Below are 27,242 nucleotides of genomic sequence, written 5' to 3' on the forward strand. Positions count from 1 at the left end.
GTTACTAGGATTGTCCCAGCTAGTTACGAGGATTGTTCCAGCTAGTTACTAGGATTGTTCTAGTTAGTTACTAGGATTGTTCTAGCTAGTTACTAGAATGGTTTTTAGCTAGTTACTAGATTTGTTCTAGCTAGTTACTAGGATTGTTCTAGTTAGTTACTAGAATTGTTTTTAGCTAGTTACTAGGATTGTTCTAGTTAGTTACTAGAATTGTTTTTAGCTAGTTACTAGGATTGTTCTAGCTAGTTACTAGAAGCACATGTACACCTCCTTCACACGATGCTTGCTTGTCTGCCTTCTATTAACAATATACAATACTCCATTATTATTAAGCTTAAAACCTTCTGCTATCTTGCTAAGCATGTTTTTCTGCAGTTTTAAGGTCTGTCTTAGCCAAGCCTAAAACTCGAGCTATTGTTTCATGTCCTTGCTTGCTGTACTATTGTAACTTTTTCTGCTTTCAGACTTTGCAGCTAGCTCTAAGATTTCTGCTCTGTTTGTCTCTGGGGCCTGCATTCACAACTTTCTGAAAATTTTCTTACCTTTACTATGCTTCCCACAGGAAGGACTTCTGCAAGGTGGCATTTGGAGCATGCAAACACTGCCCTGTGGGTTTCACTGGAATTAAAAGTTTGTGGCAGGGAGCACAGAGCATCTCCATGACTTCCTCGATGGGGAGGAAGAGTTGGGTGCCAGGGCACTGCAGCCCTTCCCAGCATGGAGCTGCTGGCCTGGATGTGCCCCAGCTCGGGGAGATGTAACCTGGCTGATTTAGAAAGAACCGGCCTCTGAAAAACGAGAAGGGGAAAAGTCTTCCTTCCACGACTGATCCCACTTCACCACCACAGAAATGCACAGCTAGAGATGAAACACATCTCTGTCACCTCACAAACCTTTCTGCAACACTTGGGCCAGCTTTGCATTTCCTCACTCTGACCACAAAGCTGAAAGATTAGAGCAGAGCTGGGCAAGCCAAGCTGTGTGCTGGCACAGGGATCAGGCCATTCTGGGCCATAGTTCAGTGCATTATTGCTATTTGTTGACATGTTCTCTGTAATTTAAGGAGCTGTCTGCTTTCCCTGGCAGTAAAGTCAGATGGGTGTCTGGGATTTTCTGCCCTGCACTTGATTATTTCTTCTGTCTCCACAGTAAGAGCCCAATCTGTCACTGGATTATGTACATTGACTTAGCAGCAAGATTTTAAGGCTGAAACAAGTGTATGAGAATTGGCTGCTGAAATCCTGAGGCCCTTGGGTCTGTGAGAGGGAAATATTGGGAAGGGAGGACTGAATAGCAATAATATTCTGCACAACCCAGCCAATATATGGAAGCCAAACAGGACAGGCAAGCAAATAATTCCTTTCTATTTCCATCATGCAAATGTTTCATTTTTAATTGAGTATATAGGTAACAGGGGGCTTTTAAAAGGCCATTAGCCAAGGAATTCCTCTTGGTCGATTTTCTTTTCTTACAACAGAATGCCCCTGATTGCAATCTGAGGTCTATTATTGACAAAAGTTGATGGTAAAAGAAAATGCCAGGATCCAGAAGGAATGTTTGAGGCTGAACCAAAACACTGGGATAAATCTTTGGCCAGTCAGTACAAAGGTCTTCCACTGCCCCCAAACTGGTCTGTGTTGCTCTTTGCTGCTCTCACCCATGAGTTTCAGGGTTGGAGCCTGACTGGGAAGGCCAGGAAATATTATGCATTATAAATACAAGAGCATAGGCAGAAGCAGCCACAAAAAGCTGATAGATCCCTTTCAGTTTATCTCTTGTGATTTAAAAATCAGCATGTTGACATAAACACACCAATACCTCCAACAACTGGGGCTGTGTTTCTTCCTGTCTCCTACTCCCAGTGAGAGTTCTCTCATCCCCTTTCAGCCCAGTGAGTCCATCAGCTCTCTCTCAGTCTGACCCACACCCCACCTTTGGAGGGGGAAATGTGGCCAAAGGGCACAGATGTGTGTGGGCTGGCCCCACAGGCAGAGATGTCCTCTCCAAGAACATTCATTTATTTAGGTGGGTGGCTGTGAGTGACTCCTGGGTGTCACCATGGGACAGCTTCCACTGAGCTCTGCTTGGTCCTGCTCCACCTCCCAGTCATTCCATGGATTTTCTTGGGTCTTGGAGGTGGCTGGCAGGAGCACAGAAGGTGGGAAGGGCAAGAGCTCGGCAGCAGATGGTGGCTCCTTCATTGCTACACACCCAGGAGTTCAGCAAAGCCAAGCTGGGTGCTGATGGAGCAGATGTTTGTGGCTATTTCTCATTTTAAATCACTTTATAGAAATGTATGGAATGAGGAGAGACCGAGGGAGCTGGGGACGCTCAGCCTGGAGAAAAGGAGACTCAGGGGTGACCTTATCACTCTCTGCAGCTCCTGAGAGGTGCCTGTGCTCAGGTGGGGTTGGTGTCATTCTCCAGGCAGCACTGACAGAACCAGAGGACACAGAACCTCAAGCTGCACCAAGGGAAATACAGGTTGGAGATTAGGGAAAAGTTTTTTTACAAAAAGAGTGATAAAGTTCTAGAATGGCTGCCTGGGGAGGTGGTGGAGTCACCATCCCTGGGTGTGTTTAACAAAGCCTGGATGTGGCACTGGGTGCCAGGGTTCAGTTGAGGTGTTGGGGCTGGGTTGGACTTGATGATCTTGAAGGTCTCTTCCAACCCAGTGATTCTGTGAATTCTGTGAATTCTGTGGATTCTGTGAATGTAGCAAATCATCCACTAGGGATTGTGCTGAAGCAACAAAGGATGCTGTGTGTGATGGCTGCTTCAGACAGCTCCTCACAGGTTCTTTGTGGCTCCAGCCCTCCCCGAGCAGGCACTGCCTGCACACCATCCCCCCTTGCTGCATCTCCCAGTTGTTTATTCCAGCCTTTGGTCAAACAACATGGAATGCAAATCATGGGGAAATGCTTTACTTGGCTTTTAAAAATTAACCACATGGATTTTCTTTTAAAAAACCACAAAACACTTAAAAACTCCAACTCTGTCAGGAGGAGACGATGAAGGACAAAGCCCACAGAGCAGTTCAACTGTATTTAGCACTGTGGTACCTGGTACATCCAGGCCATACGTGTGAAAGCCCCTGCAGTCATTAAAACATGTTAATGGCAAAACATAAACCTTTCAACTGAACCACAGGATTTACATATAAAAAACACATTTAAATGTATTATCTAAAAAGATGAAGTCTTGGTCTGGAAGGTCAAGGCATCAAAGGTCCATCTCCAGCAACCTTTGCTGTATTTTTGCTGAAGTCCTATGAACTATCTGTGATATAGTTTTTAAAATGCAGATAAAAAGGTTTTTTTATATTCAAAGAGTCAACTTTTTTTTTAATTGTCGTTGAGACCAAATTAAATCTAGGGAAAGTTGTTAAATCACTTAATTAGATATTTCCATCAACCAATATGATATTTTTTTTGGATTTTCTGGTTTCCTTGGAAACCCATTTTTGCAGTCCCTGCCTGTCCATGTGTTCCAGCTGCTGTGGGTTGAGCTCTGAAGCTTTCACAGCAGCTCTGGAGGGGCAGGGCAGGGTCAGGCTCTTCCCTGGGGCTGGCAGCAACAACGTGAGGGTCACTGGGCAGGCCAGAATGGGCAGGAATTTGTGATGGGCAGGAATGTGTGATGGGAAGGTGTAGTACAGGTGTAGTCAGGAAATCACAGAAATGCTTTTGTTTGCAATTCCAGGAGTCAAACACATTGATATTTCATTAATACTCTGGTTTGCAAATTAATTAATTTGCATTAATCCCTGACTTTGCACCACTCACCATCCACTCAGTGGGTGTTTTAAGAATATGTTTTCTTCTAGAATGGAAAGCAAAGATCCCATTTTATTTGGACTGGGATTTTAAAGAGTATCAGGATGAGCCAAAAGCATTGCAGTCAAAATCAAGACAACTTTTGTCTCTGTAAACTGCCAAATTCCTTAAAATAAAGTAATGTAGCAGCATTTTCTTTAATGAAACCATGAGAAATATTGAATGTTTTTAATGTTTCTGGGCAGAAACGTGTGTGTTTCAGTTACCAGAAATCAGCCAGCTCCCTCCACTGCTCCCTGCCCTCCCCCAGGTCCTGCCCTGGGTCCAGGAGTTCTCTCTGGCTCCTGCTCAATGGTCCATTTTAATTTGAACACTCTAATCCAGCTAACTGAGTCCACAAACCTCCTGATTCCTAAAGAAATAGTCCCCCTGAGAAATTCTTACCTGAAATTAATCAGATTTTGCCTTTCATAAATGACAATTTTTTTTAATTAATTTTAAAACTATATTTTAAACAACTATCAAAATAATAACATTTGGTGGGTTTTTAGAAAGTGGTCATTTTTTCATTTCAATATTCCAGGTATCTCTGTCTCAAAAATGAGATGCTACACATAGGAACAAAATGTTTTTGGCCACCCAGAACCGATGACAAGAAATCTGAATTTCTCTTCCTCGAGGAGTTTGAAAGTGTTGATGGATTGTCCTGATGCACAACATGAAACACTTCCAAAATCTTACAGCTCTTCAGGGAACAGGAAAAATCTTCCCACTCAGTTCCTGTGGCAACGGAGGTATTTCATACTGAACTTTAAAAACATTGACAGATTTCTTCCTGCGGCCAAAGGAAGGCAGTGAGAGTTTATGTGTTTCAAAGAAAATTGAGATGCTGGCAGACAATATCAATGTCTGTGTGTGTGTCTTTCAAAATGAAGTTGTCACCCAATGCAGTTGTAGTATGAATCATATCCTGAAGAGTTACATAAGGTTTGGGCTATGAGTAAAAGCTGGGGTTTATTTTCCCCCAGGGAAAATTTGAATCTAGTGAAAAATTTTTAATCTAGTGAAAAAAAATAATATTATGAAACATAAATAATATTATAAACATTTTAAATAATATTATGCAAATATAATATTGTCTAAGATAATATATTATATATATTATAAATGTATATTTTATAGATATGTTATATTATATTATATTATATTATATTATATTATATTACATTATATTTTGTTCATTGTAACAATAACTAAATAGCTGGAAGCCCTAGAATTAGGAGCCTATTTATCCGAGTTCAGTATATTGTATTTATAAATGGATAAATATCAGTGTAGAGAACAGCTTTTGTGGCCTGAATTTAGCAACCACTCCATTCTGATGATAAATAAGAAAGGTCCCCTTGGTTATGTAAAGAGAAGAGGGAAGCATCTCAGTGAATAATCCCGAGGGATTACAGGGTCCCAGTGAAAGTCCAGTATTAGCCAGCAGCCAATGGCTTCACATCTGGAACTGGGAGCCCAAAGTCAGCTGGGGGGTGGCACTCATTAAAAATAGATCTGCAGGAGAGCTAAGATGATTATTGGTGCTGATTTGCAGGATTAGACACGGGCAGCAGTCTGTCAGGCTATTTCTTCACTTGAATGCACAAAAACCTCCTCCAGGGCTGGCGCAAACAGGGGCTCGTGGCTGGGCAAGGGAGAGGGTGGATTTGGGAGGGGAGAGGGAGGACACCTTCCCTCTGTTCCTCTGCCTGGGTGCGTGGAGCCCGAGCTGAGCTGATCACCAGAGCTGCAGAGATTTGTGTGGACGCAGCACCGGAGATGTGAACGCTTAACGCGATCTCCCTGCCTGGTGCTGTGAAGCCTTTGCAGCTGGGTCCATTCCCAGTGTATGGAACTCAAAGGGGAGCAGGTGTTGCAGTAAGGTAGAGAGATCTTAGAGAAAGGCTTCATAAAATCAGGCCTGCTCTCCTAGAATCAGTGTCTGGCCTTGTCAAGCTGGCACTTTGCACGTTCCCCTGTGAAAGCAATCCTGGTGTGAGCAGTTGGTTAACATCACAATGTTAATTGTAAAAAAAAAACAACCAGCACCTGTATAAACTGGTTATACAGCATTAGATGGAAAAATCAAAACTGTCTCTCACAAACAACTTTCCCTGCATGTCCACACTGAGCGCTTGAGTGACCAATCAATACAGGATAACAATTTGTTACTGACCAATAAAGTAATTGGCAAGAAAGCTCCTGACCAACTGGAGTCCCACACGAGGTCTGTAAAACTGGATAAAAAGGAGTTATGTGAATAAAGAATGGGCTTTTTCCACCATGAAGAAAATGGAGTCCATGTGATTTGTTCTCATAAGCAGGGAGTTACAGGTTAATTTCTTTGAAGGAAATCAGGATACGTGGGATGCACTGAGAGTGGTGGATGCAATTCATAATTTTATTTTAGAATAAACAGTATTAAAATACCAGTGTGTAAAAATCTGACCGGGAAACCCTTGCTTTCCTTGTTACTAAATTCCTCTTTATTCTTATTTTCAGAATTGTTCTGTTTTGCAAGAAAACACTTAGCAAATATTGCAGGGGAAGAATAGATTTCTGTTCAGGGACAGGAAAAATATACACTTTTTGAGGCTAAACAAGCAGCTTGGATAACCAAAGGTATATGTTCCTGAGAACCCATTACCCTTCATTTGCTGAGACAATGATAGAACACACAATTTAAAATAATAAGCACATTAAGAAGCATTACGTGTGCTGTCTGCCAAGGGGGGAAACTCTCATCCATCAAAGAAATGATTACAAATAGTTTGCCCAGATCCTGCTAATTCCAATATGTACCACAATTTCCTCCTAACTCCTGCTTTGTGTATTTACTGATGGTGAATATGAATATTCTGTTGAATCATCTGAGCACTGGGCTTTCAGCTGGCCATTAAGTTAACTGCTGAGAAATTAGAGTTGGACCTCAGAAATGCAGATTCATGGGGGTTATTTGGGAATTCTTTAATCAACTGCTCCTGCTGAATTGCCACATGAATTTTGTTTTACCTGGGGCTGTGTCATCCATAGTTACTGTTCAGATTAACCTGTCAGGTCAAGTAAATGTACTTTTCTAATTAGATTCTTAATGTTTCCTTCTGTGGCTTGGACAAAATATTTCAAGATCCTTCCCTGCCTTGGTTCAGAAACTGTCTCCTGAGAGGGGAATTGCTGAAAAAAGCCAAGCCATCCCCAGCAGCCAATTCTCCCATGCAGATGTGGGTGGATTCAGTGGGTATTCACAGATTGGAGCACAGATAATAAAAGAGAAGCCCATAAACCCAGTTATGGAAGCCCTGACAGGCTGCAGCACTTCCTAAGCCTAATGGCAGCAGCCAGCATGTGCTTTGGAGACAATCTCACTCAGTGCTTCCCCTGTAAATAATCATAAGATACAATGGATCTGTGGGAATTAAGTTCTTAGGAGGCGGTGATGTCATGTCCGCAGATTCAGGGCACTATTCACTTGCTTTTGGGAAACATTTGATAGTTACATAATATTCCTCAATCCATGTTCTGGATCAGCTTTGTTCCATCAGGCTTTTCCCATTACTTTAATAACTTCTGGCCCCAGCTTCACAAGTTGTTATTTTTTGAAATGTGCCACCATATTTAAAAATAAAAGGAAAAAAGAAAAAGAAAAAAAGCCAGGGAATCCAGCAACTTCTAATTTGTGGTTGTTGCTCACATGGATATAAATAATAGGGGTTGTTTAACTGAGGGCAGCTTATTTCTTATCTGAGGAAATATTAATGCCCTCCCTGTTATCTAATTCAGCATAATGTAAGGGGATTTAGTGGAGATTAAGAGAGAAAGTGGGAGAAGGATTTATATTCTTTAGGGCCATGCTGGTGCTCCCAGGAGTTTTGGCATCACTTCCATTAGAAGAGGTGATTGCTCTCCGAGGACTTAAAATAATTGGAAGGAGAGGCAAGTTCTTACACTGGAATGAAAAGTCCTGAGGAAAAAAAGAAGCAATTGTTCAAGTTTCAGACTCCCTGCCCTGCTGCTGGAGGGAAACATCTTTGTTCTCAGACCTGGAGCCCGAGGAAAGGCCAGCACCCCAGCAGAAGTTAATTTTTAACAGCTCTGCTCCTCTGCAGAGATTCACTCCCTCGGGGTGCTGCAGGCTGGCCAGACAGTGACAGAGCACAGTTCTCTAATTTAGTGTTATCAAATCTCTCCGGTTATGTGTGCAGCTCCTCGGGGAGAGCTCTGGGAGAGGCTGCAGCACCTCCAGGTGATGGATCCAGCATTCCCCCAGTCAATGCATTGAGCTTTGTGGATATCTATTGGTTTTATACAGGAATAAACTTTGTGCAGAGGTGGGGAGCCATATCAGAAATCAACTTCTGTTTGCCCTGAATGATTTGATGTGATTGCATCACTAAATTTACCATTGCAGCCAAGAATTCAAGGAATGCTCTGTAGCACAGTGCCTCTTTCTAGTGACAACATGAAATACTTGAATAATATTTGCTCCTCAGCCTCGGAGTCCAAAGCACCACCTTGTTTCCTGAAGGTCACATATTTCCACAAGCATTTTGGAGAAGTGAGATGAATCTATTCATTGCAAACTTACTCTTGATAGGTACTTTTTAAGCAGGGAAAGGCTTATGCAAAGTCAATCACTTTTGTGAGGTTTTATGAGATTCCAGCTGATGCCAATAACAGATTCAAGTACATTTTGTGGGAGCCTGCTTATGTTAAGCAGCCAACAGTGACAGAAGTTTTCTTCAGCATCTCAGCTCATGTGTAAAATGCAAGGTTGACTTTTTCCCTGTGGAGGTGACATTGGTAGATATGCACAACTATACCTTGATGAGGATGAAAATGGGATCCCTCTGGGGCAGTGTGAAGGCACCAAACTATTTATGACATTTGATCCTACAGTTCTGCTGAATGTAATTGCTCCTTTTGGTGCTAACTGAGCAAAGGCAGGTCAGAAATTCAATACTTCCAGGCTGTGTAGTGAAACAAACACCACCTTTCCACACAAAGGAGGCTTGAAGGGCAGGAACAATATTAAAATGTGGATTTGAACTCAGGAAAGTAACATCTGCAGTCATCCTTCTTCATCCTGTGAGTGTGAAAATCTGTGTCTGTCCTTCCTGGGACTGCAGGAAACTTCTGGCCATGGACGGATCATGGACATTTGCTGTTTGAAGCAGGTTGGAGGTAATTCCATCCAGACCATTGGGTTTTACAGCCTGCTCATTTTTATTGCTCATTATTCCAAGCAAAAGGAGTCACCCTCTGGGAAGAGAAAGAGAAAACAATCCTGGATATAATACAGCTGTAACCATGCTGTCCAGTCATTTGCATCCACAAATGGAAACTCTTTGTGAAAGTGAAGGTTGGAGCCATTCTCTGGCCAGCTTAATCCAGCCAGTGATCCCATAATCCATGTTCCATTTACTGGCTTCCCCTCCTAACTGGTTTGGAGTCAGCATGATTTCTTCCAAATGCTAATGAAAACCAGGGAGCACTTAGGCAAGCAAATGGAAATAAAATCCATATTTCCAGCCATTATTACAGCTTGGGTCTGACTTTGGCTTCATGTCACACCATTTTGTTGAGCTCAGCTTCCAGCCTTTGTTCTTTTCTGACCTGGAATATTGGAGGACTTTGAGATGACCAAGAAAAATTTTGCTTAGGAAAGCAAAGAAATCGCTTCCTATTGAATTCTCAAATGTGGCCAGACTTGTTCTGTTCGTTTGGGGCTTTTTTCCCCAAGAAATAAGAAAATTACATGCCAGATTTCTGAACAACTTCTGTTCATCACCCCACGTGTGCAACCTTTTTGTTGAGCTTCTCCCACGAGCAATTTTCATACCAGCCATGCCTCCCCACTCTGCTGTTATTTATCCATCCCCCAGCCCTTGGACATTGCTGCATGGATTCTCACCAGAATCCTTTTTCTGGAACAGCCACTGCTGCATCTCCCATGGAAAAGCTCCTCTGGGTGTGTTTGTTCACGTTCACTGCAGTTCAGTGACACAAAACAAGGCTGAGGCTGCTCTCTCCTCGGTTTGTAGTGCCTGGAGGTGCTCAGAGGAGAGCTCTGGCTGACCCAGTAAAGCCAGAGGGAACCCAGAGCTGTGATAAATGAATCTAGAGCTCAAATATACACATCAGCCACTCCATGCCTTGGTCCACTCCATGCTGGGACATGGCACTGAGGACACTCCTGGCAAGGAGTCTGTGTCCATTAACCTGGTGGAAGAGCTGGTTCACTTTTTGCCTCATTTCATCTTGATTTGTTTGCCATCTGTTCTGGGGTGAGTTATGGTTCATTTGCAACTTTCTCTGAAATAATCAGAAATTATTTATAATGAAATATAATAATCAAAATGAAATAATTAATCAGGATTCCCTCAAATCTGAAATGGGACCCCTAAATCAGGCCCCCATGTCAGGAGCTGCAGCAGCTTTCCTCATCACCACCTCACTTCAGTCCTTCTTCACTCAATTACATGTGGAGACGCTGAGTTTAATTGTGTTATTCCTGGCAAAGAAGGAGAAAAAAAGCAGAGGAGAACTAGTTCTAACAATCCTATTTGTGAATTATAACTGTACACTCTAATCTAATCATGTTTCTCTTTCCCCAGATGTGGAGAATTTTAAGAGTGCCTCATTACCGACCACTAATTAAATCTACTGTGAAAGAAATGTTGGGTGAAATCCTGCCAGCTTGGAGCTGCTGGCAAAGCTCCCACTGACTTCAGTGGCACTCAAGTGTTGCTTTTTGGGTTTTGGTCTAACCAGAAGGTGATCATTGTAATTATATATTATCTGGTAACATCTGGGATCTCCAATTAAATCTCAGGCCTCATGGCACTGGGCAAGTAAAGAGGTTTATTTGGGTTTTAGGTCATTCATCATGGGTAAAATCCTGAAAAGTGCCTGCCTAGAACCAAAGGATTTTTTTCCTGGGGGCCCACAGCCCCCTTTGAAGCCAGAGTCTTTCCAGAGTGTGTGTTTGGGTCTAGCAGGATTATCAGCCCCAAACAAGAAGGACTCAGGGGTTCGTGTAGGAGCCAGACATCCTGGGGAAGGCTGGCTGGAGTTCCAAGTGAGGTGTTACCCACTCACACAGAGATGTGGCAGCAGTGCAGGAGGGACCAGAACAACACCCATAACACAGGAGGAAGGAGAGAAGAGTGTTGGGTCTGCCTTGAGGGGGCTGTGAGGGCTGCTGTGAGCCAGAGATGTGAAAATCCAGTGTATCAGGGTTCTCGGATCAGTGATATTTACAGCTGGGGCCTGCCTTGATGGTGACTTTCCTAATTCCTCCCTAAAACTCATTTAAATTCCTTGCTGGTTTGTTTTTCCCTTCCCCATGGCACTCCTTGATCTGTGTAGTTCAATTAAAAGGCAGCATGAGGGCAGTGTCTACAAGAATTTATTTCCACATTTTGCCTCTAACAGAAGTTCTCTAAATACTCCGCTTCTACAGCAACATATTTCCCACTTCTTTTTATTTCCCTCTCCTCTAAGCTGCTAAAACTTTGCTTTAAAACTGCAGTGTGAGTTAAGAACTGTGCGCCCAAATCCCTGCCTGTTGGTATAAACTGAATTTCCCATTTGTGACCACTCACCTGATGTGTCAGGCTAACAGAAAGAGGCTCAAATTTGGTTTCCTGATTTCCCTCTTTGCTCACAGAAGCACTGCAACGAAAGGAGACTTTTCTGGCTGTGTTTTACCCTTGTCTTGCAGCAGCACTTTTGTGCTAGATACCTTCCTGTTTAATCTGTAAGGTTAATTGTGGATGAAAAAAGACAGAATTAGATCTCTGTCATGGCACCACAGTGTGTTTGCCTCCTTGGGGATGCTGCAAATCAGACACCTCCCACCAGCAGGTGTCTGAGAATTAGTAAATAAATACTTTGTTTTGTACAAGCTTTCTGAGGAGTTTTCCCCATGTTTAGTGCACACCATGATTTTTTTCTGAAAATGCTTTAGTACTGTGAAGTGCTTGTTTACATCAGCAGCTGAAGCGGGGTGTGTGCCCTTAACCTGTAGTGCTTCCTTTGGCTAATTACAAACCTAATCAGTAATTCCTTTTACATTTCTACCGACTTTGTATCTCTGAAGACAGATTTGAAGGTGAAGGGCCTTGAAACACTCAGCTGTGGAACATCAGAGCACAGTCAAAGCACCACAGTCCTTTCATTTCAGCTGAGACTGCTCTGTAGGAAAGGGCTCTTGTGGAAATTTATCCTAAGTAGTTTCTAATGATGTTGTGTTAATACAGTGGATGTGCTTCTTCAGGTTACCATTGAAAGGTGTTCCTTTTAACACAGGGGAGATTTTTGGGAGAAAGTCCTTTGTCCTAAGCAGCTCACACATGCAGCTGAAGTGAACAGGGCTCTGTGCAGTATCTTCTGTTCCCAGATGAATACTCAGTGGTAAAAATGGCCATACATCAGTAACAGGCTATACATTTAGAAGAACCAGTATGCAATTAAAAAAAAAAAAATAAAATATCCCTTTGCCTTTCATCTGTGCCACTCTCTGCTGTGGAAGATGCAGTTTCTGTCTGCAGGGGGAAATCTGAACCAGGGGCTGTCAGTGGCATGACAAAGGCAGAGCAAAGCCCTGGGCTGGCATTAATCAGTGCTGTGAAAGGGCAGGAAAAGAGGTGCTGCCCCAGGTAACTCACAGGGGCTGCACCAGGAAGAACTGCAGGAAAACAGCCTGGAGGGCTGAGTTGTGGCTGTGCAACCCAGGTGCTGCTGAGGGCCAAGTCTCTGCTTTATTGTCAATTAACCTATAGAAAAATGCGGCAAACCCTGACTCAGGGAAGAAATGCTGATGTCTGGCTCCAGATCAGAAGGCTGAAGGATTGCTTTATTAAAACTATCCTATATTACATTAATATACTATTTAAAGAGAGACTATCCTATTCTACACACTTACTTCTTACTCACCCATCTAACGAATTCAAACTGTTGACTCTGCTGAGAGCCCGAGCCACAGCTGGATCCCACTGGTCACTGACCCCAAACAACCTTCACCAGGATCCAACCCAGCAATCACTGCAGGTGAACAATCTCCACACCACATTCCACATGGGCAAAACAAAGGGGCAGAGATAAAGATTGGTTTCTCTTCTTCTCTCTGTGCTTCTCCTGAGGGACAGAATTATGTCTCTCTGTCCAAAGAATGCAAATGTCACATTAATCTTTCAAAGCAAAACTTTCCTTGCTCTCAGTTTGTTCACCCAGATGTTTCACAACTCACTCCATGGACAAGTGTACTCAGTCAGCAAAGACTCTCCATCCTCTTCCTCCTGTAAAAAAATCATATATGCATGAACATCACAGTATCTTAGCTTAAAAAGCTCAGTTCAACTGGGACAGCTGAATTCTTTAAAAATGTCCAAAACACCCTGAAGAGTCTCAGCAAAGGCATCTCCCAGTGCCAATTCTAGAGTGGATCTGACCCTCAGCCCAGTTCCAGTTTGCAGTGCCATGCTGTGCTTTCAGATCCTTCAGCTCTGGATGTTTCTATTGTGACATTTTCTGCACCATAAAGACACTCACACTTTCAAGTTAAATCAACAGTCGTGGCAGAATGGGTACCAGAATTGCAGTCAGATCCTCAATTGCCTTTAAAAGAAGAGAAAACGCTGTGTGACATTTGAGGATGACACTAACAGCATCACTAAAATAAATTAAATGAATGTTATCTCTTTTTCTGAGTGGCTTTTAGAGGCTTTATAATGCTTTTTGGATTGTTACTGCAGAGTAGCATTAACAAAGTACCAAACATCTATTTCCATGTAATTCATCTTTTGCAATATTTGATAGTCCTGGAGTAATGGAGGAGCCATTCTAAACTGGAAATGGAAGAAATGGAGCATCAGAAGAGATAGGATGCTATCAAATAAGAAAGCAAACAAGTCTCTGAAATTAGAAAATGTGAGTTTTCAGCTTTCAGTACCTTCTCAAACAGAACTGATAATGCCATGTGAGGTTACAGGAGGTTTACCCACAGCTGTTAAGCTGCAAAGAGCTTGTGTAAATAGATTTAATTTCCAAACAAAATCAGACTTCACTGGAAATAAGCACTTTTCTCTATATTCATCCTCAAATGGCAAATTGCTTAAGAAAGTTTGAGCCCTGACTTCTAAAACTCCACAACTCTGAGATTTACATTTGCATGAGGTAAGCCTCAGTTTGAATTTAAGGCAAGGCTTTGAGTTTAAAGCAAGAATCTCAGAGCAGCTGGGATTCAGGGAGTCTGAGGGCTTATCCTGAACTTTGTGTGACTACCTAGGGTACTCTGAAAAAAAAAGGGAAAACTCTGTGTTTTGACTTAGGAGGAGGATTAAAAGCTCGAGGTGCCATAAATCACAGGTAAGTGTTTTGAGGAGGAGTTTGCTCTCCAGATGTGCAGTTCTCAGTTTGCAGGGGCAGAGTTTAAGAATTTCAGTGACCTCCTTTGACTAGAAGGCTCACAAGCTCTTGCCCTTGGCCATTTGTCAGACCACGGCCTCATGAAGGTGTCCCAGGGATGGTTCAAGCCATGTTTTTGCCTGTCTGGATGTTGCTTTCATGTGTTCAACAGCAACACAACCAGGAGCTCAAGGCCAGGGTGCCAAGATCCTGTCTCAGCTCACTAACCCAAACTGCAGTGGTTGCTCTCACCCCATTTTCTATATTATCTTGTAAAACAACTGTTGTCAGCTTTTGATGAGGTCTCAGAAGGCCCTGGATGAAGCCCCAGTGAAGGGCCAATTCCCCCCAAAGCAAAGGAGCCCCCCAGAGGAGCCTGTTTGTGGGATCACTGCGTTACAATTAGCTCTGCACAATCCTTCTGTGAGGAATTACAGGACCTTACTTGCAGCATCTGTCAAAATAATTGCACCTCTCAGCGATTTTTATCCCTCCATTCCTTGTTTTAATATGTTCATTAATTAAGTGGCTCAGCTCCTTTCAAAGTGGCCCTGAACTGAAATGAGCAGTACATCTTCCTCATTATCCTGGGAGCAGATTGGGAGCTCGAGCAAACTGAAACCCTTTTTGTCAGCTCTCGGAGCCTTCTCTGTTCCTCTGCTTGTTCTGATCATGGAGACAACATGTAAAGACAGCACTGTAAAGGGAAAGGATGTTATTTTGGAGCTGTAGGTGACAGGTGGCACCAGAGGGCTGACATTGCAGAGGTGTGTCCAGAAATAGGTGTGGTTTTCTTCTGGAGGCAGAAGGATGGCACAGGGCGAGTCAGGGAGCGTGGGTGTGCTGGTTTGGGCTGGGACAGAGCTCATCTCCTTCACGTGGCATGGGGCTGTGGTTTGGATTTGTGCTGGAAGCTGTTGATAATTCAGGGATGTTTTGGCTCAGCCAAAGGCCTCTCCTGCTCCTCACACCAGCCTGGCAGTGAGGAGGAGCTGGGCAGGGACACAGCCAGGACAGCTGACCCAGCTGACCAAAGGGTTAATTATTCCCTCACTGTAGGGGAGGGGAGGATGGGAGGTGCAGAGCTCTTGCTCCAGGTGTGGGCACACATGGCAGGACCTGCAAATGTCACTTCTCTGTGGTGAGGTTCATCCTGTGCTGCTCCTTGTCACCGCAAGCCCACAGCCAGGTAATAATTAGCACTGACTCCATGATTGCAGAAGGTTAATTAATTGTTTTATTATATCATCTTACACTATATTATACTATACTTAGTAAGAAACTCAGTAACCCTTCCAGCCAGTCCCATGCAGCTTTTGACCTAATTGGTCAATCCATCCAAACACCATCCAGTGTCCAGGTAAGAAATCACCCTTTGGTAAACAAATCTCCATGACACATTCCACACGTGCACAACAGCAGGTGCAACAAGTGGAGATAAGAATTGTTTCTCATTATTTCTCTGATCTTCCCACAGAAAATGCCTGGGAAAGTCTGTGCCTGCTCTCTGTGGCCAGAGAGCTGCTGCCACAGCTCCTCAAGCATCTCTGCTGAAACCACTCCCAGGGAAACGCAGATGAGCCAGACTGGAATCATCTGCAAAGAAGCAGGAGCTGAGGGGTATTTTAATGTTTTAATGCAGTAGTTCTAATGGCTCCCCCTTTCCTGCCAGGGAAATGTGTATCTGTTTAAGTCTATGACATTCGTTTAACTCAAACAATAAAACATGTTCCTGTCATCAGAATTATTTACTAAACACATTTTCCTGGAGGGAGAAGGGAAGAGTTTGTAAACAAAAGGTTAAAATACGTGTTTATCACCTTTCTGAATCCCAGGTGAAGTTGTTGTCAACACAATGAGGACTTGGGGCATTAATTAATATTTATTTTATTATTCATACACATTTAAGGTTATTAAATTATTGATAAAATTAATATATTATTATTTGTTATTAATAGTAATTATAATATGATTTTAATTAATATAGGAAATAATACTTGTTTGAAGGTTAAAACTCAGAATTATTTACTAAACGCACATTTTACTAAACACTACTAGTGTTTACTAAACACTACATTAATAGTAACTATAATATTATTTATTATTAATATATGAACTAATACTGGTTTGAAGGTTAAAACTCAGCCTCTGTGCTGGGCACTACCTGATTTCTGTCTGCCTTCCCAGCAGAATCTGTTGTGTCTAATTGGAGATTATCCCAAGTATCACAACACAGCCCAAATCTGACAGTTCAGCTGAGCACTGGAGTAATGAGTTAAATAATGCACCTTGGAAACGTTAATCCTTAAAAATCCGTTAGACATATCTTGTTTTCCAGGTCAAAGCAGAGCTATATTTAACCTTTCAGAGGAATTCAGGAATTTGGGGATGGGGGACAAAGAGAGGACTGAGCAGTTATTCTGTGGGCTGCACGATCTCATCTCATGGTGCAAAACAAACTTGTTCATTCTGTGGAGGTGCAACAAAAATTGGATTTTGTTCCCTCCTCCCAGATCTTGTCCCAGCAGATGACAGCCAGGCACAGAAATAAAATAAAGCACCATATCAAAAAGATATTAAATCCTGCTGCCAACAATTGGCTTCATTTTTCTAGTTATTGATTGCTGTCAAGGTCCTGTCTGGGGAAGGCTGCAGAGTCCTGGTTTATGACAGCTCACAGAAACAAGGGATCTTCAAATCCTTGCTCTGGGAACATTTCTATTTTGCCGCTTAAATTCCCCCACAAACTCTGGTATCTTATTCCTTAGATCAAGTGGCCCAGAAAGGCACGAAGTTTTCCCTGTCTCCTCTGGGAGAAGGAGGGAGAGGCTGATGGAATCATCCTGCAGGTCAGGCATGGTCACCCAGGGCTCTGGCTGTGAGCACTCTGTGCCAGCAGCACTGCAGCACAGCACAGACACTCCCAACGCATCAGAACCCTCAAAAACAGCTTCATTTTTCCTTTTCCATTTCAGCAGCAACCTTGGAGAGCCACACAGCTTAAACCCCAAGCCCTTTGAATTGTTCTCTACTGAAAATGCCATATCGATGCCGTGAGTATAAAAGTATAAAGTGAGTATAAGAGTATAAAAACCATCCCATCCTCTCCAGGTTGCAATAATTTCTGCCTAACCATTTCCCCCAGAAGGCTGAAAGAATGAATTTTTTGCAAGGGTGTGAAAGAAGTTGGCAGCAAACCACTCAGGCCAGTAGCTGGAGCATTTTTGGGGTTTGTCTGAAGCAGTCAAAGGACAGCAACAAAATTCCTGCATTCCCCTCTCCTTCCTCCCAGGGTTTCTTTACCAAATGTAGGGGATCTATCATATATTGAAGCCCCATTCACAGTTTCTTTCCTTCTGCTCCTTTTCCCCCATCTATTTCCCACATGGGGACTCGGGCCAGCCCAGCGTGCAGCGCTGTCTTTGATCTGTGCCCCAGAAAATCTGTATCAAGTCAGCTGCACATTTCTAAGCAGATTAAATTTGCCCTTGTGGTTCATCTGAAGCCTGACAGATCTCTCCTTTTTGTGTTTTGAGGTCCAAGATCCCAAACCAGCAAAACCCGACAGCCCATCTGGAAGTTTAAACATATGAGGCCTCCTTCAATGGGAATTATTTAAAGTGCTTAAAGCCTCGTGCTGCCAAGATCCTCTGCTTTTCTACCCTTACCAGTGACCTTCACCTGAAGATTGCTGAAGTGTTCTGGGCTTGTAATTTGGGGGTTTTTGGAAGATGGCTTTGGAAAAGTGAAAAAAGCCCACAGTCTTCAGGTGGAAAGGTGGAGGCCCTTTTCGTTCGGGGTGTGATGGAGATGTAGGGCTGAAGGCAGAACATAAGTTTGAAAGATAAGCCAATAGTTTTGAAGGAAATTGTAAGAATTGGTGTGGCTGAGTATCCCCTCTTTGGCTCCATGAGGTCACAGGCTTATTTCCTCTCTCTCAGCCCATGTTCAAGGGAAGGTGTGCTCCCAAGCACCTGAGGTGTGGCAAAGTGCAAGGACCTGAGGGAAAAGGTTACCAAGGGCTGACATGATGTGGGACCTGTGCTTGCAAAGAAAACAGCCTGCTTTTCCTAGCAGGAGCTGGAGAAGGTCCATTTTGGGGATCTGACATCCACCCCGGGTTCCAGGAAGCACTTTTACCACAAAGACAAATCTGAGAGAAGTAAAAACTCTAAACCAACTCCAGGCTCAGCTCCCTTCTCTAAGTAAAAACAGAAATTCAGTTTCTCAACTGCCAAACAAAGCTGAAAGGTTGTCATGCCTGGGGAAACTGATGTATTAGTACTTTTTAATACAAATGCCCTTTTTTGGTGGCTATTCAGCCCAGTACATCCTGGGAGCTATATCTGAGTGCCATGCACAGGGGAAAATAGCCCTCTGAGGTCAGGAGCCAAACCCAGAAGGAACAAGCCTCCCAAGTATTCTTCTGGATGGTACACATCCTCCCTCACCTATGGAAATATTCCCATTTTGGTGCAAATCATTTGTCTGGTAAATTGCAAATGTCAAGGTAAAATGTAATGAAAGGAGTGGCAAGAGGAAACTGTGCCCAGTTTTCCTCTCCTTTTGCACCACCCTGTAGCCTTTTTGAAATGTGAAGCTGTTTCCCAAATATGCTTCTTTGGAGTAAACTGCATGTTATTTATGGTTTCTGACAAGATTCTAAGCTACTGATACCCTTGATTTGTGTGTTTAATTTGGGTTTTTTGCAAGAAAAACAGAGAGCAGTTGCTCGTGTGAACGTGAAATCTATTGCAGACATCCCAATTCTTGACCAAGAAAGTTCAGAGAAATATTTTATCTGAAAAATAAATTGCTCCTTTTAATCTTTTCAATCTGCTAGGTAAAAAAAAATAATTAAAAAGAAAAAGCAAAATTAAATGAAAAACAACAAACCACTTTTTGATTCAAATAGGACTGAAAGAAATCTAAACTGATGGGGGAAGAATCCTAGCTGGTGTTTTTTGTGGGATCTGCAGCTTGGGAAAGCTGAGGGAGGGAATGTCAAGGGGTTATCTCTGATTTAGGTCCTGGGGCTGAGGGGATAAAGGGTCACATACAGTTGGGAATGAGCAGGGATTTTATACCATTTTGTTGATCCTCATAAAGCCATTTTGGCTGCTTCTGGAAGTGACTTTAATTGCTGGGGTGGGACAGCCCAGTGGGTAAGGCTGACACAGAGCCTTCAACATCAAGCCCAGCCAGATGCTCCCAACCCAGGTGCAACAACCTCCTCATCCTCATCCTCCTTCTCATCCTCCTCATCATCTTCCTCATCCTCCTCATCCTCCTCCTTCTTATCCTCCTCCTCATCTTCCTCATCCTCCTCATCCTCCTTCTTATCCTTCTCATCATCCTCATCTTCCTCCTCCTCATCTTCCTCATCCTCCTCCTTCTCATCATCCTCCTCCTTCTCATCATCCTCCTCCTCCTCCTCCTCCTCCTTCTTATCCTTCTCATCATCCTCCTCATCATCCTCATCCTCCTCCTTCTCATCATCCTCCTCCTCCTTCTCCTCATCATCCTCATCTTCCTCATCATCCTCATCCTCCTCCTCCTCTTCCTCATCATCCTCCTCCTCATACTCCTCCTCCTCCTCCTCCTCCCCTCGTGCCCCTGCACTGCCACATTTATCCCCTGCACAGGGCTCGGTGGCAGCTGCAGCTCTGAGGAATCAGGAGATTTGTGTTTGCTGCCATCGAGGCCACACCGGGTATTTCATCCCAGCCCATAAAAGTTGCAGCCTGTGCTTCCAAAATATTCTTACAACGGATGGAGCCGTGGCTGCAGCACACGGCTGGGAAGGAAGAGAGGCAACTTGCCATGTTTTTTCCATCCTTGCTCATAAATAGCCTTTGCTTTGATGTTTCAGATGACCTTAGCATCCATCAACAGTTGCAGCCCTCAGCAGCTCATTCAGGGAGCTGATGTTTGTAAACAAAGTGGAGATTTTAATCCACGGTAGCAAAAGGTCAGTTGGAAAGGGGGAATGATTTACCCGTGGGTCTGTCTCCTCTGTCACAGAACTGGGCTGTAAAAGTCACAAACTGTTTTGTGCAAATCAGAGAGAATTTGATTTAGTTAGGTAGTGAAATATCAAGGTAGCAATGGCCAGGAGTACTTTCTGTCAACTTGAGTTCTCTTTTTAGTAAAGCATCTTTTGTAAACCACTCCCATGGCCTCTGTCCACAAACCTTTAACTCTCTGGGAGCACTGCTCATTCCCAAGCATCTCTGCCATCTCTGCTTTCACTGCCCTCCATGTGGGAGCTCGCTCCTGCTCTGACATCCCATTCTTCCTCACTGATCCCCTGCCAGAGGTGGAGGTCACGGCAGGGGCCCCGCGGGGAGAGGTGCTCCCAGCAGCTGCCTTTCCTTGCCCTGAACCACAAGCTCTTTGCTGACAGTTTTCTAGCTTTTGTGATCTCTGGAATTCATCATTTTCAGCACAAAAAAAAAAAAAAAAAAAAAAAAAAAATCCCCAACATCTGTTCAAGGAAATGTCCTTGGTAGCTCAGCATCCAAGGGCTGTGTGCACATGAGCACAGCAAGCAGCACAGAACTTTCCTCCAGCTCCAGCTCTGGCAACAGGAAAGGGAAATCTCCCATAAATTACAGTTGTGCTTTTAAAAGTTTGAGAGCAGGCAGCCATGAATCCCCTTTGTTCTTCAAAAGGGCCTGTTAGTGCAAGATGCAAGCTGAGGGCAGGTCTTGGGCAATGCAGGGTGCCCCCATTCAAGGTCTCCCATGAATGCCACAGCTGTGGGGCAAGCTGGCACCTCCCTGAAAACAAACACTGTGAGGAAAAGGGAAAGGGCAAACTTTCCTAAACCAGATTGCTTAAGAAAGACGCCTGGAGTTTGCAAGATGCTGGGCTGTGAGGGGAGCAGTGGGCCTGGTGTTTTGCTGGCAGACTCGGACAGTTTGGATTGTTTGTGAAGCTGCTGAAGGAGCTTGGGCTCCCTGTGAGCTGCTCCATCTGACCTCAGTGCCAAAGTTCTATACCAGTGACGTCCCCTCTAACTCTGAAAAGACAGTGTCCCCAAACCCAGTGCAGCTGCTGATGGAACTGGAACCTGTGGTAAGAACGTTTTTCTCTCCTTCTCAGGATTTTTTCATAGAGAAGCACAGAGGAAAGAAACAATTTCTATTTCTGCTCCTTATTTTTCCCATGTAGAATATGTTTGGAGAATTGTTTACCTGGGGTGATTGCTTGGTTGGATTCTGGTGAGGATTGTTTGAGCTGATGGCCAATCCAACCCACCTGTGGCTGGACTCTCAGAGAGGGTCACGAGTTGTGAGTGAGTTAGGTATGGTAGTTAGAACAAGTGAGTTTATAGTTTTAGTATCTCCTTTAAAGAGTATATTAATGTATTATAGCATAGTTATAATACAGAAATCATTCAGCCTTCTGAACTGGAGTCACACATCAGCATTTCTTCCCACCAAGTTCGCCTACATTTACAATAGGAACCCAGCACTGCCCTGCTGTTTCTTCCTTCTTATCCCTCAGAAACCATTTCACCGCAGGCTGAGGAGCAGCACGGAGCTCTCTCCCTCCCACAGACCCCTGCCAACATGGTTTAGGCAGCTGGGAAGCATGGGACTGGAGGGACAGATCCACAGCACCTGCCTGCATGGATGTGGCAACACATCCCTGTAGTTGCCTTTGCTGCCAGAGCAGAAAATGCTCCAGCTCTGGCTGCAAAGCCCATCACTAAAATACCATTATTTTAAGCAGTGGTTATTTCATTACTGTGGTAAAAGAGATTGTGGCCATTTAAAGGGGCAGGATAGAGTCTGTAATATAATTAGATGATCCTGAAAAAGCAATAGTGGAATTCAATCACTGAGCAATCCACATGCACTTCCTGGAGGTAATCAATCCCGGTGGCAAAGGAAGCCCATTGTTCTCGTCCCCCAGGGTCTCCTGCTCCCACAATGTACAAAGGGCTTCCTTGTCAAGACCAACAAATCTGCTTCCCCAGCTTAGTCAGAGATAAGAAAACAATGTCTGGACTATCCAGACAATTTGTCTATCTTTAGGCATTTTGCTTTTCTCTTTCTAAGTTTCACTGTTTCCCTGCTTGGGCCACTGCTGATGTACAGCTGATAATGCTTTCCCTGGGGTAAGGCTCTGCCTGTCTTTGCACAGTGTAAAACTGAAAATCCCTGCAGGTCATTTTGCACTTGGAACAAGATATTGAAAGCCGTGTTCGCATCCCGAACTGGCTCACATACAACAGGAAAAAAAAAGTTATTCAAAATATTAACCAGCTTCCAAGGTCCTCCTTTGGTGGCCCTAATTTAGAATTAGACTTTTTATTGTCCCTTGCCACCTGTGTACTGTGAGATTTGATTTGTAAACACTGGCCCAGAAACTCGGCATTCATTCATTAATTCTACCAAAAATGTTCTGGTTTATAAGCAGAAAATTTAATTACTTGCTACTTAATTTTAGTACTTTCTACCTTTTGTCTAGGAAATTGAATTATTCTGGTTAGTTTTCTTTCTCCAGTGTATAATAACTCACACATATACACCACCCTTCTGTGTTAATATATATACAGTGTCCCTCCAGCAGGCAAAATTCCATCTAAAGCATCCCTGTCCGAGCTTGTTGAGCTCAAGAGAAGTTACAGTGGTGAAACTGAAGCCGGAATTGAGCCAGTGTCTCTCTTTTGTGGGAGCCCTCGGGGGGGCTCAGCCAACCTGGGGCACGTAAAAACCAAGTGTCTGCCTCCATGAAGCTGCCATTAGCTAATGGTTCTCGATTGCAGCTGATGCAGTTTTATAAAGAGGAAAACTTTCCCTGAGAGTCACATCCCCGGCAGCAGCGGGAGCCCAGCGGGGACCCCGCAGTCAGGGGAGATGAAGGGCATTCCCCCAAGGCTTCCCAGTGCAATCAATGCTTGCTAATCTTTAGAAAATTACACTAACAAGCTCCAGGCACGAACTGCAGGAGCCCTGCACAGCAGCCCCTGAAATCACGCACAGCCCATTAATGTATCGGGGCTTTAATGAACTGGAAAATCTCTCCTCAGCAGAGGCCAGAGGATGCTTTAAGGCTCCCACCTCTCCTGAGCTGGTGTGAAGGCAGACAGGCAGCTCTGACAGCAAAAATACTGCTTTTGGGGCTGATCCAGGCTGGGGAGCATCCCCAGGACCTCACAGGGACATGGGCTCTGAGGCCTCAAGTGATGATCAGCAGCTCCTGAAAAATGCTGAGCTCAGAAACCCCCAGATGGCAGCTCCAGGAAAGCTGCTGCTGTTGTGCTGTAGGTGTGTTCAGTGGATTTTCAGGAAATAGCCTTTTTTCTTCTCTTTCAAACCACCAGGCAGATCTAGGAGGTGCAGCTGTCCAAAATAAAACTGCTGGAGAGGCAGATTACTGCAAAATGAATGAAATCTTGCTACAACCTGCATTTAATTTTTTTTTCTCCTATCAGTCATAAAATCTAGTTACTTCCTGAGCAATGTTGCAATTTGCCTGATGCATGTGAAATAGATTGCCTGCTTTCTACTCTGTTTCCTATTGGGCAGTCTGCAAGGTTGTCTAATTTCTAAAAGAAATCAGCATCTGTTTCCTTCATGGTCCATGCCTGATTTAAGGTAATTATATTCCTATTATACTTCTACATGAAAAATCCTAGGGAAAATAAGAACAATTGATTTTTTTTTCCCTCAAGAGATATTTTAACTTGTAATCCAAGAGGAATGAACATTGGATCACTCTTTAAGAGAAGTAGCCTCCAAATTTTTGTCCTTTCTCTGGGTAAGTTTGGTGCATTTCCAATTTCTCCTCATCACTGATGTGTCTTTGCAGAATCTGTACCCAAGGAACTCCTCCCTTCAAAGATCTCCCAGCTGGCACATCCTGCTCCTCCTGATACATCAGCAATCTCAGCATCCCAGAAGCCATGACAATAAAAATAAGAAAGATTTTTCTCCAAGGGAGAGGAGAAAGTGACCAAAATGCAGAAGGAAAAAGCAAATTGTTGAGAAAAGGACAGAACGCAGGAGGCAAAGTCATGGAGTTGATCACATCACCCTGAGGGCAGGGGAGATATTTTCTCTCACTCCTCCATATTTTGAAGCAGCTCCCTGGAAGTGTTGGCACTGACAGGAATGGCCCATCAGAGATTTGTGCAGGGATAACAGAGGGACTCCCATGTCACCTCACCAAGAAAGCCACGTGAATCTCCATCTTTCTGGTTTTTTTTAGATTTTCAGTAATTAAAAAATTAAAAATAAAAAAAAACCAAACCCACCCATCTTTATGCTTGTTCTTTGGAGTCAGGTATTGGACTTTTGAATCCCTAGGGGTCAGCTCCTCCAAAACAAAAGGAACTTGGTGTCTCCACTGCCCTGAGATGGCGTTTCAGTTCCATTTCCATCCTCAGAGGTTGGGCTTGGCTTCATCTCTATCAGCAGACACTTCAAAGGCTCAAAAAAAGCAACTTTCCCATTCAGAAAAAAACAACCAGGCATGCCCTTTAAGGATTTCTGCTTTCCAGAGCTCCTTGACCCCCTGGCCTCACTTCTCAGGTTTTAATAAAAAATATTTTCATAACTATTTTTCATATTTCTGATTCTGACATGGGGAAAGGGTAACCATTACCTTAAATTTGGCTCTGAATTAAAGACCTTGAAGAATCAGCATTTTTTTAAATGCAGCCTTTGAACAACTGGAATGTTTCCTTCCATAAAATCCTCAATGAAAACTGAGTCTTGAAGCCAATATTTGCCCCCCCTGCAGAGTGTGAAACCCACAGATTTCAGCACAGATGCTGCAATCCCTGGGCTGTGAGAATGAAGAGCAGTTTCACTTGAAATGGGAACAGGATTTCATCCCAAAATACAATGGTGCCAGAGCAGCTTATCCCAGCTGAGGGGATAAGCTGCCATTAAGTGGTGAAATTCAAAGCAGGAGGGACATACCTTGAAAAAATTAATTAGAAACAGTTTCAGGTTCTTCTCTGCCTGTTGTCAGTTTGCTGACTTTACACCTCCCACATTCCTATTTTATAGGGTTGGGGTTTTGCTTTGCAACATACACCCATGCAACAGCAGGGGCAGAATATAATGATAATAATGATAATAATAATAATAATAATAATAATAATCCCAAAATATTTCCCATGTGCAGAGAGGGAGGCCAAGCACACACAGATTGATGCAGAGCCCTCTGATGAAGGTTTTTTTTGGTTTTTTTTTTCAAACCCAGAATCTCACTGATCCTTTGTAAGCCCTTATTCCCTGTCTGGGGTGGGGCTGTGTCACATTTCAGAGTGCCCTGACCCAGAGGAGCCCTCAGAGGCTGCAAACACAGCCCTGCTCATATCCCTGCCTCTTGGAAGCACTCGGCTGCTGTCAGCACTGCTCTGCTCTCCACCATCGCCACTTTCCCAGGCTGGGGAAGGCAGGAAAATTGCAATCCCAAGTGCTTTGGGGTGGGGACCACGGCTGTGTTCATTTTTTACAGCAGCTGGGGCACCAAAGTCTGGCTCTGCAATGAGCCCTCCCCAGAGCTACACTGATCCTTGTGATGCCAGCAGATAAAACCTCCTCGGGGACACATTTTGGGGTGCACCTTGGCGGTGCCCCCAATAAACCTCAAGGCTGGCTCAAACACCAAACCCTGCTGGGATTTGAAGCGCTCACGTTGTTTCCCCTTGCCTCATTCCAGACCTCCTCGTAAAACCGTCTGTCCTTTTTGCGTCTTTCCATAAATAGGAAAGAAGCAAATCCCCTCTGAGGAATAGCTGTGGATTCCAGGGTTTGCCCTCGAGTCCCTGCCCGGGGCTCCCAGTGCCTGTGGTGGGGCAGGGAGGGAGCAGGATGAGGACAAACAGGGGCAGCAGTGGGGCTGCTCCAGCCCCTCTCTGCTCCATGGACAGGCTCCAGAGGCAGCTGGATCCATCCCATGGTGGAAAGGGTAACGATCCAGGCTGGCATTCGTGAGACCAGAGCAGCAGCAGTGCTGCAGACATTACTCACGTCCCGAGATATGCGGGGCTAAGGCCAAGATTCCTCGTGGATCTCCGGCTCCGTGGGGCTCCTGGGGCCCTTTCCAGGTCTCTGTGGCTTTGCCAGTAACTCCTCGGCTTCTGGGCTCCCAGCTCAGGCCAGCAAGTGCCTCTTTGCATGGTGGCCCCAAAGCTCTGAGCTGGAAGGAACTCGTTTACAAAGCCCTCTCTCAGAAACGCATCAGAGAAAGCAGGAGTTATTTATTCCCTGCATCCCTTCTGCAGGGGTGTGGGAGCACAAAGCACTGCAGAACGAGGGGAAGGAGGGACAGAGCGAGGAGGAATGCACAGAATGAGAGGAAGGTGGAACTGGCTGAAATGCCCCTGGGTGACCGACTGGTGGGCACAGCTTCAGCCTTTCAATTCAGAATTCCCATTCCCTGCTCCAGGCTGGGGAAGATGAAACAGGAAAGCCTTATAAATATGATTGCTTAGCAAAAGATTTTGAGAATATGGAAACTATAAGCGAGACTGAAATGAAAGCAAGCTTTAAGATACCAAGCCTTAGTTACTAAACAACTAGAAAACAATAGTATAACCAGCTAAAAGTTATTTTAACCCTTTTGATTAAACAATACCCTCTGCTTACAGACAAGTCCAAGGGTCAGAACAGACCCTACTAACTTAGCAAAAAAAGTCCGAAGAGTAGTTTTTAAAGTTTAAAATATAACACAATATAGTAATGTAATAATTCTTATAAGCTATATGTAAATGCTATAAGATTTGTATCTTATACTAAATCAGTAAAAATTAGAATATTCAACACAAAAAAAATTTATTTTATATTTTATATTTTTATCTATTATATATTTTTAATATTTTTATTTTCTATTAATATATTTATTTTTATATTTTATGTATTTTTTGTATTATAACGAAAACCTCTCTCTCTTACTCTCTTACCCTTTCAGCTCTCTCTTTCAGGCCGGCTTGGAGCTGCAGCTGGCAGCTCCAAACAGGGCCCCTACACCCACACCCTTTACCAT

The 27,242-nt window shown here is 43.8% G+C and overlaps 1 protein-coding gene and 1 long non-coding RNA gene across 2 annotated transcripts; one reads left to right on the forward strand and one right to left on the reverse strand.

Moving 5' to 3' along the window:
• Window positions 1-19,419: 19,419 nt before the first annotated feature.
• Window positions 19,420-20,468, reverse strand: LOC137481216 (nucleolin-like). Its single transcript, XM_068202773.1, has 2 exons — window positions 20,350-20,468; window positions 19,420-19,894 (listed from the first exon to the last, which is right to left on the reverse strand). The coding sequence occupies exons 1-2, from the start codon at window positions 20,466-20,468 to the stop codon at window positions 19,420-19,422; spliced, it is 594 nt and encodes a 197-aa protein (XP_068058874.1).
• A 2,603-nt stretch (window positions 20,469-23,071) lies between these two features.
• Window positions 23,072-25,094, forward strand: LOC137480986 (uncharacterized). Its single transcript, XR_011003235.1, has 2 exons — window positions 23,072-23,839; window positions 23,919-25,094. It is a non-coding gene; the product is annotated as an uncharacterized lncRNA (long non-coding RNA).
• The last annotated feature ends 2,148 nt before the right edge of the window (window positions 25,095-27,242 follow it).

This window comes from Anomalospiza imberbis, chromosome 12 (assembly GCF_031753505.1).
Source record: "Anomalospiza imberbis isolate Cuckoo-Finch-1a 21T00152 chromosome 12, ASM3175350v1, whole genome shotgun sequence".
In the NCBI taxonomy this organism is placed as follows: domain Eukaryota; kingdom Metazoa; phylum Chordata; class Aves; order Passeriformes; family Viduidae; genus Anomalospiza; species Anomalospiza imberbis.